The sequence below is a fragment of the Lissotriton helveticus genome, assembly GCF_964261635.1.
Source record: "Lissotriton helveticus chromosome 1_1 unlocalized genomic scaffold, aLisHel1.1 SUPER_1_unloc_14, whole genome shotgun sequence".
NCBI classification, from domain to species: domain Eukaryota; kingdom Metazoa; phylum Chordata; class Amphibia; order Caudata; family Salamandridae; genus Lissotriton; species Lissotriton helveticus.
The window spans coordinates 2,564,023-2,576,488 of record NW_027611653.1 but is presented as its reverse complement, the minus strand read 5'-3'; the positions used below and the strand labels follow the sequence as shown (position 1 = coordinate 2,576,488).

The window sequence follows — 12,466 nt, the reverse complement described above, 5'->3', positions numbered from 1 at the left end:
AATAATCGAGTCGAGATGTGATTGTTGCGTGAACAACCGTTTTTCGACATTCGACTGGTAGCAGGGGCAGAAGTTTCCGCAGATTTCTGAGTTTATGCAGGCAGCCAGCGGTGAGCTGTTGAATATGCGGCCGGAAAGATAGGTTCTCATCCCATTTTACTCCGAGATTTTTTGCATGGGTTCCGGGAGATGGGGCAGGGCCCATTTCAGTTGGCCACCACAGATCCGGGGGGGATGTTTAAGACCATCCGACCTCACAAGTTCCTTTGATGTTTTGTTCCCTGTTTTTTGTATGGATTGTTTGTTGACCTCGTGTGTTTGCTTCTTTATCTCCCAGTTCTATTTCGGGCCGGGCGTTATGAGGTGAGTTGTTGGTCAACCTGGGTCTAGATTGTTCATTGTTTATCTGATCGTCATTGATTAAGCCAGTACTTTGACCACTTTGGCTCTGGGTGTCTTTAGTCCCTTTCAATATCGTTATTTTGGCATTTCCAGGTGTAATCCCCGCCTGGGTAGGTTTTTTCTTTAGCCCGTGTTTGTTATCTGCTTTTCTTTTTGTGGTGTGTTTTTGGTTCCCGGTGTCTTTGCATGGGTCCCGGGTTGTCACTCCACCACAAACTTTTGTCGGAATAATTTCTACAGGTATTTCCTTATCAGTTATTTCTGAGTTTGTGTTGGCTAACACGTCTTCTTCTATAGAGCTGTACGAGACCGTGGTTGCATTTCTTTTTTTTGCACTAACGAACATTGGATAGATCTTTGATTTTTGGTGTTTCGTAGCTGGAGACTGTTTGTTCCGTGCTTTTCTATTACGTTTTTTTTGCTTCCTTGACAACTTTAGTCCTATATTACTTGTATCCCCCTGATTGGGAATGTCAGTGTTTCTGGATGACTGATTACCAGTTTCCGTCTTGTTAGGTTCCGAAATTCCGAGAACTATGATGTTATCTCCTTTATCTTTTAATTGTTCTTCCTTGTTTTTATATTCTCTCAAGCTTGATTTATTTAATAGTATTATCTGTTTGAGAAGTGTAGGTAGAATAGTTAGATTATTATTGGGCTACAAGCGCACTGAGCAGAGTACTTTGCCTGGACTATTGAAATAAAGTTGTTCATGTTTTCCAGTTTGGTGTTAATCCCTGCTATTTGAGAAGCAATTATATTCATGAGGTCTATTTGTATGTCCATTTTATCATTTTGCATGTTAAATGCCGTTATTGTTGTCTGTAATGTGTTCAATAAAGATTTAGTGATCTCTGAGAGCATGCTTTGGTCGATGACTATCTCTCCTTGTTGAGCTTGTGTTTTAAATTCTTGACTAGGGTTTTGATCTTGATTAACTTGATGCCTGGTGTCGTTGACCTTCCTAAAGGGATTGCTGTTATTGCTTGTTTTGGTTTTTTTTTCTACTTGATGGTCTTTGTTATTTTGAGCATTGAGATTGCGTTTACTGCCCATTTGGGGAATAGTTTCCGAAATTGGTGTCTGCCTCATATCCTTCTCTAACTCCAATGTTGTTTCTATTTGTCCGTCATTTTTGGTGGATTCTTGATCGCCACGATCCACCTGATGCACCTGGGCGACTATCTGGAGACTTGATGTTCTTACAATGTTGATGGCTGGCGTAGGGGTAGAGCATATGTGCTCCCTTTGTGGTGTTTTAAAGATTGCTATTGGTGAGTTAGATTTTTTCCTGTGGCTAGGGTTCTTAGAAATGGAGTTTGGCTGTCCTTCTGTCCTGTTCGAATAGTTTAAGCTATCTCCAATGATATTGTGTATGATGTCATCACTTTTTGTTCTATCTGCTTGAACCTGGTCCATACTTAGGCATATATCCTCTTTACATATTGTGCCAAAGCAATCACCATTGCATGCCTCCGCCTTGTCTGTCAGGTTTGGGCCAAGCTTTCCCACGCTCTGGCTCGGTTTTTGCCATAGCCACTGTTCTATTGTATTATTTAGGTTTAGATTAAGGTTTGGTGCTGATTTGTTTTTTCCCTTGTTGTTTTCGGGCTGGTCCGAGGGCTATCTGAGGTGCTAAAGGGGTCATTAATCCGGGGATCTCCGCTGATGTAGAGTAAATGGCGGCTCCAGGGTCCTTGAGTAGTAGCAGTCTGTCAATCGGAGCTAGCTTTCTTTTAGTGCCTTCCTCTATGCTTCTAAACATGGTTAAGAGAGGTGATAAGAGTGGACTTTTTTGCTTAGGGTCAGCTCCTTCAAGTTTTTTCTTATTAATTTGTTTTTTGCTCCTAGTTTTCTGGGCAGGGGTCTGTCTAACTTTTCCTGATCTCATTACAATGATTTGACGGTAACCCCCAATGTCCTGCTACTGCAGCTACTCCTCGTTGCCCGGCTCTAATTGCTATTGCCCCCTTCTTGTAGTCTGTCCTGTGACTCACTCTTTCGAAATGATGTGCTGGGGCAGCGAATGTGGCTCCTCTCCTTTCGATTAATCTGCCCCCTATGAGGGGACGACGAGGTGGAACTTTACCGAGGCTAAGGTGATGGCAAGAGAGGCTCCTGTAAGGGCTCGCTGGTCGTGGAAGAAAGCACTCAGCCGCTCCTGCTGAGTGGGCTCCCGCTGAGTGGGCTCCCACTGTACCCGCTGTACCCGGGGGGTCTCCTGCCTCTCGCTGGTCGACGTGCCTAAGGCTCACCTGCACTAACGCAGTTTTGCCTCTCGGGTCCGTCCTCTCCTCGCAGATCGCTCGTATTTGCTCGTTTTCGCCCTGCCACGGATTTTTAGGCCCCTGACTCTGTTCTCCTATCCTCCTATCCTCCGTCTTCTCAGCCTCTCGGGGGAGGGGGCGGGGGGGCGGCGGCGTTGTTCTCACAGCGCCTTGATCCGCGCTCACGCTCAACCGCACCTCGCCCGTGGCCTCCTCTACTCCCCCCGCTCTGCTCTACTCTGCAAGGCTCTGCCCAGGAACAAACACAAAGTGGCTTTAGTCCAATCCCAATACTGATGGCTCAGACAGGTAACTTTCGTGGGGGCTGGTGGTGTTGGGCCAGGGTTCGGACGCAGGTCACTCTGCAGTGCTCCGTTCTCGCTACCACAGCCACCACAGCCACAAACAACCACACTAGCCCCCTGCTCCTCTCTTTGGCTGTCGCGTCGCACCTTGGCTCCTATTGCGTCCTATGGCCTTACCTCAGGACTCAGGACTCAGGACTCATCTAGTAGCAGAGGGTGATCCCTCCAGTCTGATCAGGCTCTCGCGGGCTCCGTATGGCTGCAACAACCACGCTGGAGTGCTGTGTGCTCCCCACGGCTCTGCCGAGAACTTCTTCGCGGCTCCCGCCGCTACCGTGGCACTCCCCCTTTTTCCGCGTCTTCCCGCGCTGGGTCTCGAAAGTGAAGCAGACCAGCACACAGAGAGTCCCTCTTGCTCCCGGCTCAGAGCGGCCACAAGGACAGCTCCCAGACCTGACGCAGACCACAGGAGCTTCTCGCGTCACTCGGCAAACTCCAGAGAAGCAGCCTAGAAGATAGCTCAGTCGGACTCAATCCTCTTGCCTTCCTGCCAAACGCCGAAGCCACCAAACCCACCAAGACCGCGGCAGCTTTTTTTTACGGTGACCCAGCAGGCTCAGGCTCCAACCTCTGAGCACCGTGCACTGAGCTCTGAGCTCCGTAGCGGAGGTGGGGAGAGTTCGGCGATTTCAGCTGCTATTAACGCTGTGTCCGCTGCGACCGTTCCTCTCAGCTCTGCTTCTCCTCTGAGCTCAGCTCACTGGGTCATTATTTCTCTGCTCAGGGCCAGATGGGGGGCCGAGTCAGTCCTGGCTCACTGTCTGTGGCTTCGGCAGTGCTTTCGGTGTTTTCGGCGTTCGTAGCACTCACAGCCGCTCGCACTCTGCTCCTCGCAGACTCGCTGACCAACTCCACCCCTAAGGTGGGGGAGGCGAGGTGAAGCACAACCATCTTGAGGATGGGGGGACCCAGCCAACCAGGGACAGGCTCCTGCCCCCCTCCAACTGAATTGTGACAGAATTGGGGGTGTACCCACCCCAGGGAAGGGACCCATTGGTCCCTGCCCTTTACCTACCTGTAACGCCCCTAAATTTAGTATTTATTGACAGCCTGAACCTTCCTTCCTCAGATCCAGCAACAAGAAAAGAAGATAAGAAGGACGAGAAGCTGTGCAGAGCTAAGAGGACGACACCCACTGACTTGGCCCCAGCCCTACAGGCCTTTCTCCCCTTGAACCTGCTCCTGCGAAACCCCGGCCTTTCCAGCAGCCAGCACCCTCACAAACCCCAGAGGACCCGCCTGCCTTCACTTTCTAGGACTGTTTCTCCTGTGCCAGCCAGAAACCGAGGATCCATCCCACTCCACACCCGCCGAACCAGACCAGAGCTCTAGTGGAAAAACACCACAAGGAGGTCCCCCCGGCGATCCTGACCCGAGATCCGGCGACCCATGACTTGCCTCAAGCCTCCAGAAGACGTCTGTAGCCTCAAACCAGAGGACCCCCCTACCGTGACCGGAGCGGGTAAGAAAATCCGGTGTCCAAAGGCACCCCTACATCCGACGCCCCACGGCCTTGTGTGCCCAACCCAGCGGTGCCTAACCAACCTTCAAGATCCCAACTTACCACTAGAAGTGGTGGTCGCTCCTGGAAGATCCTCGCCCACGAGCCTGCAGTGTTTCTTTGTCCTGGAGAATCTCCATTGAAATCAACAGGGCACCCGACCTCAAAACAGCCCCTGCGCCCGGCTGCCCTAGTGCTGCTGAGGGTGCACCTTTGGTCCCGAACTTGCCCTGAGCTAAACCCTAGGAGCTTTGCTCCCACAATCCTGTGGCCTGCTTGCCAGCCGCCACCAAACGAAGCCCCCTATCCTCCCTAGGATAACATTGGGCCTCAACACTCTGCACCCGGCCGTCCTAGTGCCATTGAGGGTGCAACAACAGTGCATCACTGACCCTGGGAGACCCCCTGAGCCTAACCCCAGAACCTTAACTCCCACAGTCAATTACTTACCTGAGAACCGTTAACCTGTTTTCCCTTCATAGGATAACATGGACACTTTTTCTCCAAAATGTTTCGAAGTGTGGAGTTTTGAAATCTAAAAATATTTTTTTAAACTGCACAAATCACCAAAACGTGTTTACTTACCTGTTTCAAGGGAATGTCCCAGTGCTGAATCTAGGTATCCAAAGCAATACAAAAGGGCAGAGCGTTTGTGCAAACCAAACACTCACCCCCAGTCAACTGATCTGGGTGTAATCCATCACCATTCTTTAGCTCACTCCGCTACCCCAGTTCAGACATGGCCATATGCAAATCAGTCTGACCCTGTGCCTCATGGGAACAGTCCAGCCTGAACTGCCAAGCCATGTCTTCCCTGGACCGGAAACAAGTATCCTGGGACCGGTTTCGGGTTCATAACCCTCATCAGCCAGGCTATCTTGAATCAAGTGGCAAAGTGAGGGACTCACATCTGAGCACATCCTGCCAACTTAGGGCGAACAAAGCGATACAAAAGGGGATGATTGACGGAATCTAGGTATCCAGCACTGAGTTAGAAAAGTAACACGAAAAGTTTATTGTAGAAGCCCATTCATTTCAATGTACTGCTCCAAAAAGTTTCCAAGTGTGGAGTTTTGAAAACTGAAAATATTCTTTAAAAATCATGCGAATAACCAAAACTTAATTACTTAGCTGTTTCTAGGAAATGTACCAGTGCTGAATCTAGGTATCCAGCACTGAGTTAGAAAAGAAAAGCAAAAAGTTACTTACCTGCAATTTAGTGAAAAAGCCTATTCATATCAATGTACTGTATTTGCTAAGTGTTGCATACTACTTCTCCCCTGTAAATCAAACAAAGTACAATTTCTACTGCATACTTGAACTGTGTTCATACAAGTAAATGATTACCGCAAAGTATTTTTATGCTTACCTGTGCCAGGCTTGCTTGGTTCTAGAAATAAAACAACAGTATATTTTTTATACGAAAACAATTGGCCTAGAGTTTAGTTCTTGAGTGTGTGAATTCATTTGCTGACTGAGTGTGTACATCAATTGCTTAACACTGTCCTCTTATACTACATGTGTAGGGACATCATGCAAGGAGGAGTGGAAGCTATGGGCTGTGAACGACAAGCAGGCTTACACATGGAACATACTCCCAAGGGTGTTGAGCTTAACTCCATCTTGCTTGAATTTGATCTAACATCTGTAATAAATAAGCTGCCTCTGGGGAAAACAGACATTCCTCCCACCTTTATTGGGAGAGGGTGTGAGACCGTTATTGATTTCACCTTTGTATATACCCCCTTTTACTCTCTGTGCAGGCGAGTGAATGCAGTGACCACAACCCCTTTTGTGTCTCAACTGGCTGGACCCTAACACTCGAACACACCACGGTGGGTGGAGGCTGATGTCCCCCTTAAAGAGGTGGAAGCGGGAAGGAGCATAAAGTGGGGGTGTATTGTCCCAGAGCTACTCCACGAGTCCCTTTTAACTCGGTGTCGTAGCGAGTTTGCCACCTGTCTTGACAATGAGGCAAGTGCTCCGGACATCATGAGTGCATTTGGATCCATGTCTACTGTCATAAGGAACTTTCTACGGGGTCTGTTAGCAACCAGGTCCACGATGGTTTTACTCGCGTGCTCCCAGGCTTCCAGGAACCTGAGACAGGCCTTGGGTGTTAAGCCCCGAGACCGGGTGTCGGTCAAAGGACTACGAAGAGCATATAAGGCTGCTCTAGCAACTCGCGAGTCTGTCCTGAAGGAGGATGCCTGGATCAATTTAGTGGAGGCTAGTACACTGCGTAATAGCTCAAAGTTCTGGGGCATTATTAACAGCCCATTTCTATCTGGAAATAATGCTAATTTACTGGATGCCCAAATCACAGAGGACGATTGGGTACATAATTTCAAGGGTATCTTCCAGTCAGATACCCCTCCAATTGAGGGGCAGGAAAGGGTGGAAGGCAAGTCGGAACTTATTTTCACCACGCAAGAGGTGAGTGCCTGTATTCTGGGTCTATCTAAAAACAAGGCCCCCGCACCAGATGGGATCCCACCAGATCTCTACATCGCCCACTTAAAAACCTGGGTGCCTGTCCTCACAGCTGTCATCAATACTGCAGTACAGATTGGCCTCACAAATTCTTGGGCTTTATCGATTATAGTCCCAGCATTTAAAAAGGGATAAAGGGACAGTACCTATTGTTATAGGCCCATTTCTCTGCTGGACTCTGTGGTGAAGGTGGTTGGCCACATGGTACTTGACACACATGTATCATGGGTTGAGGAAAACAACTTTTTATCCGATATCCAAAACGGCATTCGCCCAGGTCGTTCCACTGCGGAACAGTGTTTAAACCTGTACATGGTTCTGAACAAATACACTGTGGCTCGTTCCAGCCCCATATACCTAGCCTTCATGGACCTGTCCTCAGCATTCGACTGTGTTAATAGGTCCAAGCTGTGGCAGTTAATGTCCTCCATTGGCATTGACAGTAACATCATTTTATTCACCGTGATTCAACCGCGGTTGTCTGCTATTCAAAGGACCTGAAAGTGTCCTGTCAGCTTGACATCAAGAGAGGGGTGCATCAGGGGTGCATTTTAGCACCCTTTCTTTTTAACCTGTATATTAATTCCTTAGAGAAGGCCCTTTTGGCCACAAATGCAGATTGTCCCCAGGTAGGCAAGCATAGACTGCCAGTCCTCCTATACGCTGACGACGCAGTCCTCCTGGCGAGGACAGCTAGGGGCCTACAACTTCTTCTGAATTGTTTTGCCCTTTTAATGGAGGACTTGGACCCAGTTATGGGAGTGAGATTTTGGGCCACATTGGGGTAGGAGCAGTGCAAAGTACTGAAAACTCTTTCCTGCGAAGGGCCCTTTCTGTCCCACAAAGCTCTTTGTTTATGTCGTGCACAAAGAGTTGGGAATGCCTTTCCTCTCAAATGTACTTGCTTTCCGACCCCTGGCTTTGTGGCTTAATATTTGGGCTAAGCAAGAAAATACACTTAGCAAAGATATCCTATGGGAATGCCTTTCACTTGGCAGTGTCTCACGCATCCGATGGCTCCAGTATATAAGAGTTGGCCCTCCAGGGTAGGTAGGAACTATTCGCTAACCCTGAGCGCAGATGTAAGAGTGACTTTTCTCTGGTCAAAGAGTATTTTTTAGGAATGAGCCGCTGTGATAGAGAGGGAAATGAGCTGTGTAAGCCTAGTGTGCGTATGTACATCGTGTTAAAAACAATACCAACCAGCGAACCTTATCTTCTAGGGCTAAAAAGCATCCATAATCATTTTCAATGACCCGGTTTCGGCTCAACCTCTTCCATTACCTCATGGCACACCCTCGCGGCTTCCACAGAGGCCAGTGCCTCATGCCCTGTAGCTGCAACAGTGAGTCTCGTCAGGACATGATGCACTTTATAATGTTTTGTAGTTTTTATGCTGTCCCTAGAAAGTTATTGATTATTCCCATTCTCAAAAAAGCGGGTTTTAGGCGGGTGAGACCAGCGCTTATCTTTTTACAACTCCTCTCTAAAGACACTGTTTTGCATATGCTTTACTTTTTACGGTTCGCTGTTAGACTCAGGTCAAGCTGCGATTAACTACTGTACTGTAATTCATAAATTTTATCTTGTGTTCTGATTAACTTGTACATAATATATTTATCAATCTGTAACTTGGAAAATCTTTTATCATTTTATGTATGACTTTTATGGTTTTCGTTTATAAAACCTAATAAAGTTTGTTGATAATAATCACTAGGGGATTCATTTACAGGGTAGCATGGTATCCCTCACAATAACTCCAGGAGTCACAGTCCACAAAATGTACATGCGTTGTGCCCCCTACTCCAACCGTACATATATCCCCAATCACTAGCCCAAACCTCTCCCTCCTGATGTCAATGTGGTACTCCGTCAACCCGCAGACCATATTTTTGGCCCCTTTGAAAGTGCCCATACAATAAAAATGCTGCAGTTGTAAATACATATCAACTACCATTTGTTGTGTTTGAAACATTTTATTGAATAATAAAACCTAATAAACATAAGCTGATTATTAAAGCAAAACAGAACATCAGTTGCCATACACATAAGAGACAATAGTTGTACATACAAATCAACATACTGTAACACAGCAAAGTTATGTAGAGCACAATTCTTAATTTCAGCGAATCTTTAAAGTTCAACAATAGAAACATTAATAAAGAACAGGAAAGGAGAGAAAGAAGGTTGGATACAGTAGTTTCATTAATGTAATGCTTCCTACATATAGAAAAAACAAATACTAATTATTTTCCTTAAGCAATAAAGTCCTCACATTAAAATACTAAGAGAGATATATTGAACAATGAACATTTCATGTGTAATTAGAATTCAATTTGAATATTTTAACCTTCTCAGCATTATTTGATTACAACCTGAATGCTTTCTGGAAAGGACCCACCTCATGGGGTTCAAAATTACATCTTTTCTAACAATAGGATTAAAATAATAAACTTGAATTTCAATTCGATTTTTTGATTTAAGCCTTTTTAGAGATCAACAATTTTAAATATATACAAAATCCATACACTTTTGTAAAATTGTCACCTAAACTTGAATTCAATCCACCTTTTGATTAAACACTTCCCATTCCAGCAAGCATCACAGGACCACTTGTTGTTATCTTCCCAATTAGTGATCATGTTTCAGATGTCAACAACAATAAATATGTTTAGAACTTTACCTCCGAAAGCAAAAACATGCCATTTCTGAATCATGGTGCACAATAAAATGTAGGAACAGAAGGGCATCTTTAGGTATAGCATTCATTAAGGTTTGACCAGGCTTGAAACTAGAATTCCTAAACTTTTGGACATTTAAATGTCATATTTTAAAAGAATTCACACAGACACAGCATGAGCTCCGTGACAAATTGAAGATGAGTGAATTGTACTTAGACAACATGTGCTGATTAGTAATCTATTGATGTAAATAAAATACAGTGGTCAGGCAATGCTTGTGGAACTAATCTATTCAGATTTTAACTCCATAGTTTGTTCAATAAATTGACTTTGAAGGTCCATCTCTCAGATCAGTTCTATTCCAGTTTTAGTTGCAATAACACTAAAAGAGATCAATAATAATTAGGTTTTAAAAGCCATGGGTGGAATAGATCCTTGGTCTAAATCTAGATTATTGTCTGCAATAGAAACCTGTACAAACAGATCAAATATAAAAGCATTGAAAATGTTTATTATAGTGGTTTAGAGTAAACACAGATAACACACATTGTTCCTGGAACTCAGAAAATGTATTGAAAGATTATGATTACAACCTATTTTATGTCCAGAGACCGGTTTAGATGCTTTCCTGTTTGAGTGACAACATTTGCAAATATATTTAAGAAAACATTAAAGCTGGATGTCAGAAATTCTGTCTTTAAGCATTGTGTAAGAGTTATGTGTGATTGTTTTTATTTGATCTGAAGCAACACTAACACTAAATAGGTACGTGCACCGGTTATCATTCAACTAACATTATTAGCAAACTTAATTTGGAGGGAATTGAGAACAATTGACTCATGTACCAAGGGTTTTATTGTTAAAAAATCCACTGGTTCGGTAATTCCCAGAGTTTGCAAATGCTAAACCGCTTTTTGAAATGTACTAAGCCCATTTAACAATTAAGAATTTGGAAGGGGAATGTTAATAGTGTCCCTTCTAAATATGTAATACATCCTTAAGGTATGTATTAAGCTTTGAAACCATACGTGGGCTGAAAAACAGTAACAGGAGGTAGTAACCCAAGGGGACATTTGTGAATCTGAAAGTAAAATGGGGTGCATTAAAAATGCCTTTATTTAAAAGCCATCACAGACACAGTAGTGTGCTGACTCTACAAGCAACTACTTTTACCAAATGGATTATTAATACATGAACCTCAGTATTTCCTATATATTGTTGAAATGTAGTCTCTAATGTTTTTGTCATGTGGTGTAAATATTTGTTTCTATTATTTTATTTCCCATTTCCATATTGTCATGAAATGTACCTATTTTATTTGTCACACATATTGAAATATCTTTGTCACAATTTTTGGGGCATTCTAAAAAGTGTTTTTACTCTCTAACTTAAAGCTTCCTAAGAAAAATACTGACGCGCAGTCCTGGTTTCTCCTAGATCATTTAGCTTTCTCACTAAAACAAGCACAATATTGCTTTGAGAGAGGTGGTTATTGTAGTTAAATGCACTGGAGTTAGTTTAGAAAAGACAAATATAGAATTTCCTTTATCTTTAGAAATAATACTTGCAAAAGTAGATGTGCAATAATTTCAGATAATTTACTGATAAAGATATCAGATAAAGATCCCCTAATTTCTTATACCTTGTGGTATCAAAAATCTGCTTGAATTAACACACTTCTCTTCTAGATAAATCCAGGTATGAGAAGGTTTTAAATGCAATTATCAACTTTCCGTTATTTTAACACATTTTCTCAGTGCAGAGTATTTTTCCTACATTGATCACAACATTTCAAGCAATGGTCTGTGCTTAAACGTACAATGAAGGGGTAAAAATGTATTTCCACCACAATCAAGAAACCCTTGGGTCTATGAGGATTACTGTTGCAAATGAAGACCTAGCTAAGATGAAATATCCCTTTAAAGGGAAGATTTCCCTCACCCACCATAGTTGGCATGCTTCCTCATTCAGAACCTCCTCCCACCGTTATACCTAGTTAAAGTACAGGGTACAGCCCCCTCACTGAGAGGGAGGAGTTCAGGCATGTTTTGTTATAGAGAATGGTATACGAAATACCACAAAAATGAGCTCAGGGTAGTGGGGGCAGCAGAGTGAAAGTTAATTAGAGGTCAACATGTTTCTGCCTATTAACCCTCCAAAGAGGTGTTTGCGGCTTTCTTCTGGACCTAATCAAAAGTGCTGCTGCTCATTGTACTCAATCAATAACAAGCATTGGCATAGCCAATAGGTCTCGCCTTTGGGACCTTATAAGTGTTTAGCCACGCAGATCCATTAACAATGTGAAATAATTTCTCTTAAAAAGAAGACTATAAAATAACTAAGCGAGACGTGACTTTATAACTGGTTAATCAAATGTTTCTGGAGGTTTAGTATATATAAGGAACTCCTTTTTTCTATGGCGTGTCATATAAAATTGATGCTCTAAATTTTGGTAAGAGTACACAATGTCAAAAAATTCAATACTGCTTTTATATCAATTTACTTTTGAAAGCTTGAAGTGAAAGAGAATTCTAAATGTCATTTGCTTATGAGTAGGCGCTAATGACTATTTCCGGATGACAATGTAGGTAGCATTTCTTTGTATAAGATGTGTTAGAAGTATGGGTAGGGAAAATGGCTATTTTGGCCAAAGGCTCCCCTTTCTTTATGCATGCTAGTTTTAATTTGTAAACAGAATCATCATTTTTTTATGTGGTACACTGTAATGTTAGATGAATCTGTTTTACCCTTTTGATA

The 12,466-nt window shown here is 43.7% G+C and overlaps 1 protein-coding gene across 1 annotated transcript in view; it reads right to left on the bottom strand.

The window, feature by feature from the left end:
• The window catches only part of LOC144805542 (uncharacterized), a 97,246-nt gene that overhangs the window by 79,227 nt on the left and 5,553 nt on the right, over positions 1 to 12,466 (bottom strand). The window contains exon 2 of the mRNA XM_078672075.1: positions 1,090 to 1,941. Within this exon, the coding sequence (XP_078528201.1) occupies positions 1,090 to 1,941 (852 nt within the window). The remainder of the gene's footprint in view (positions 1 to 1,089; positions 1,942 to 12,466) is intronic.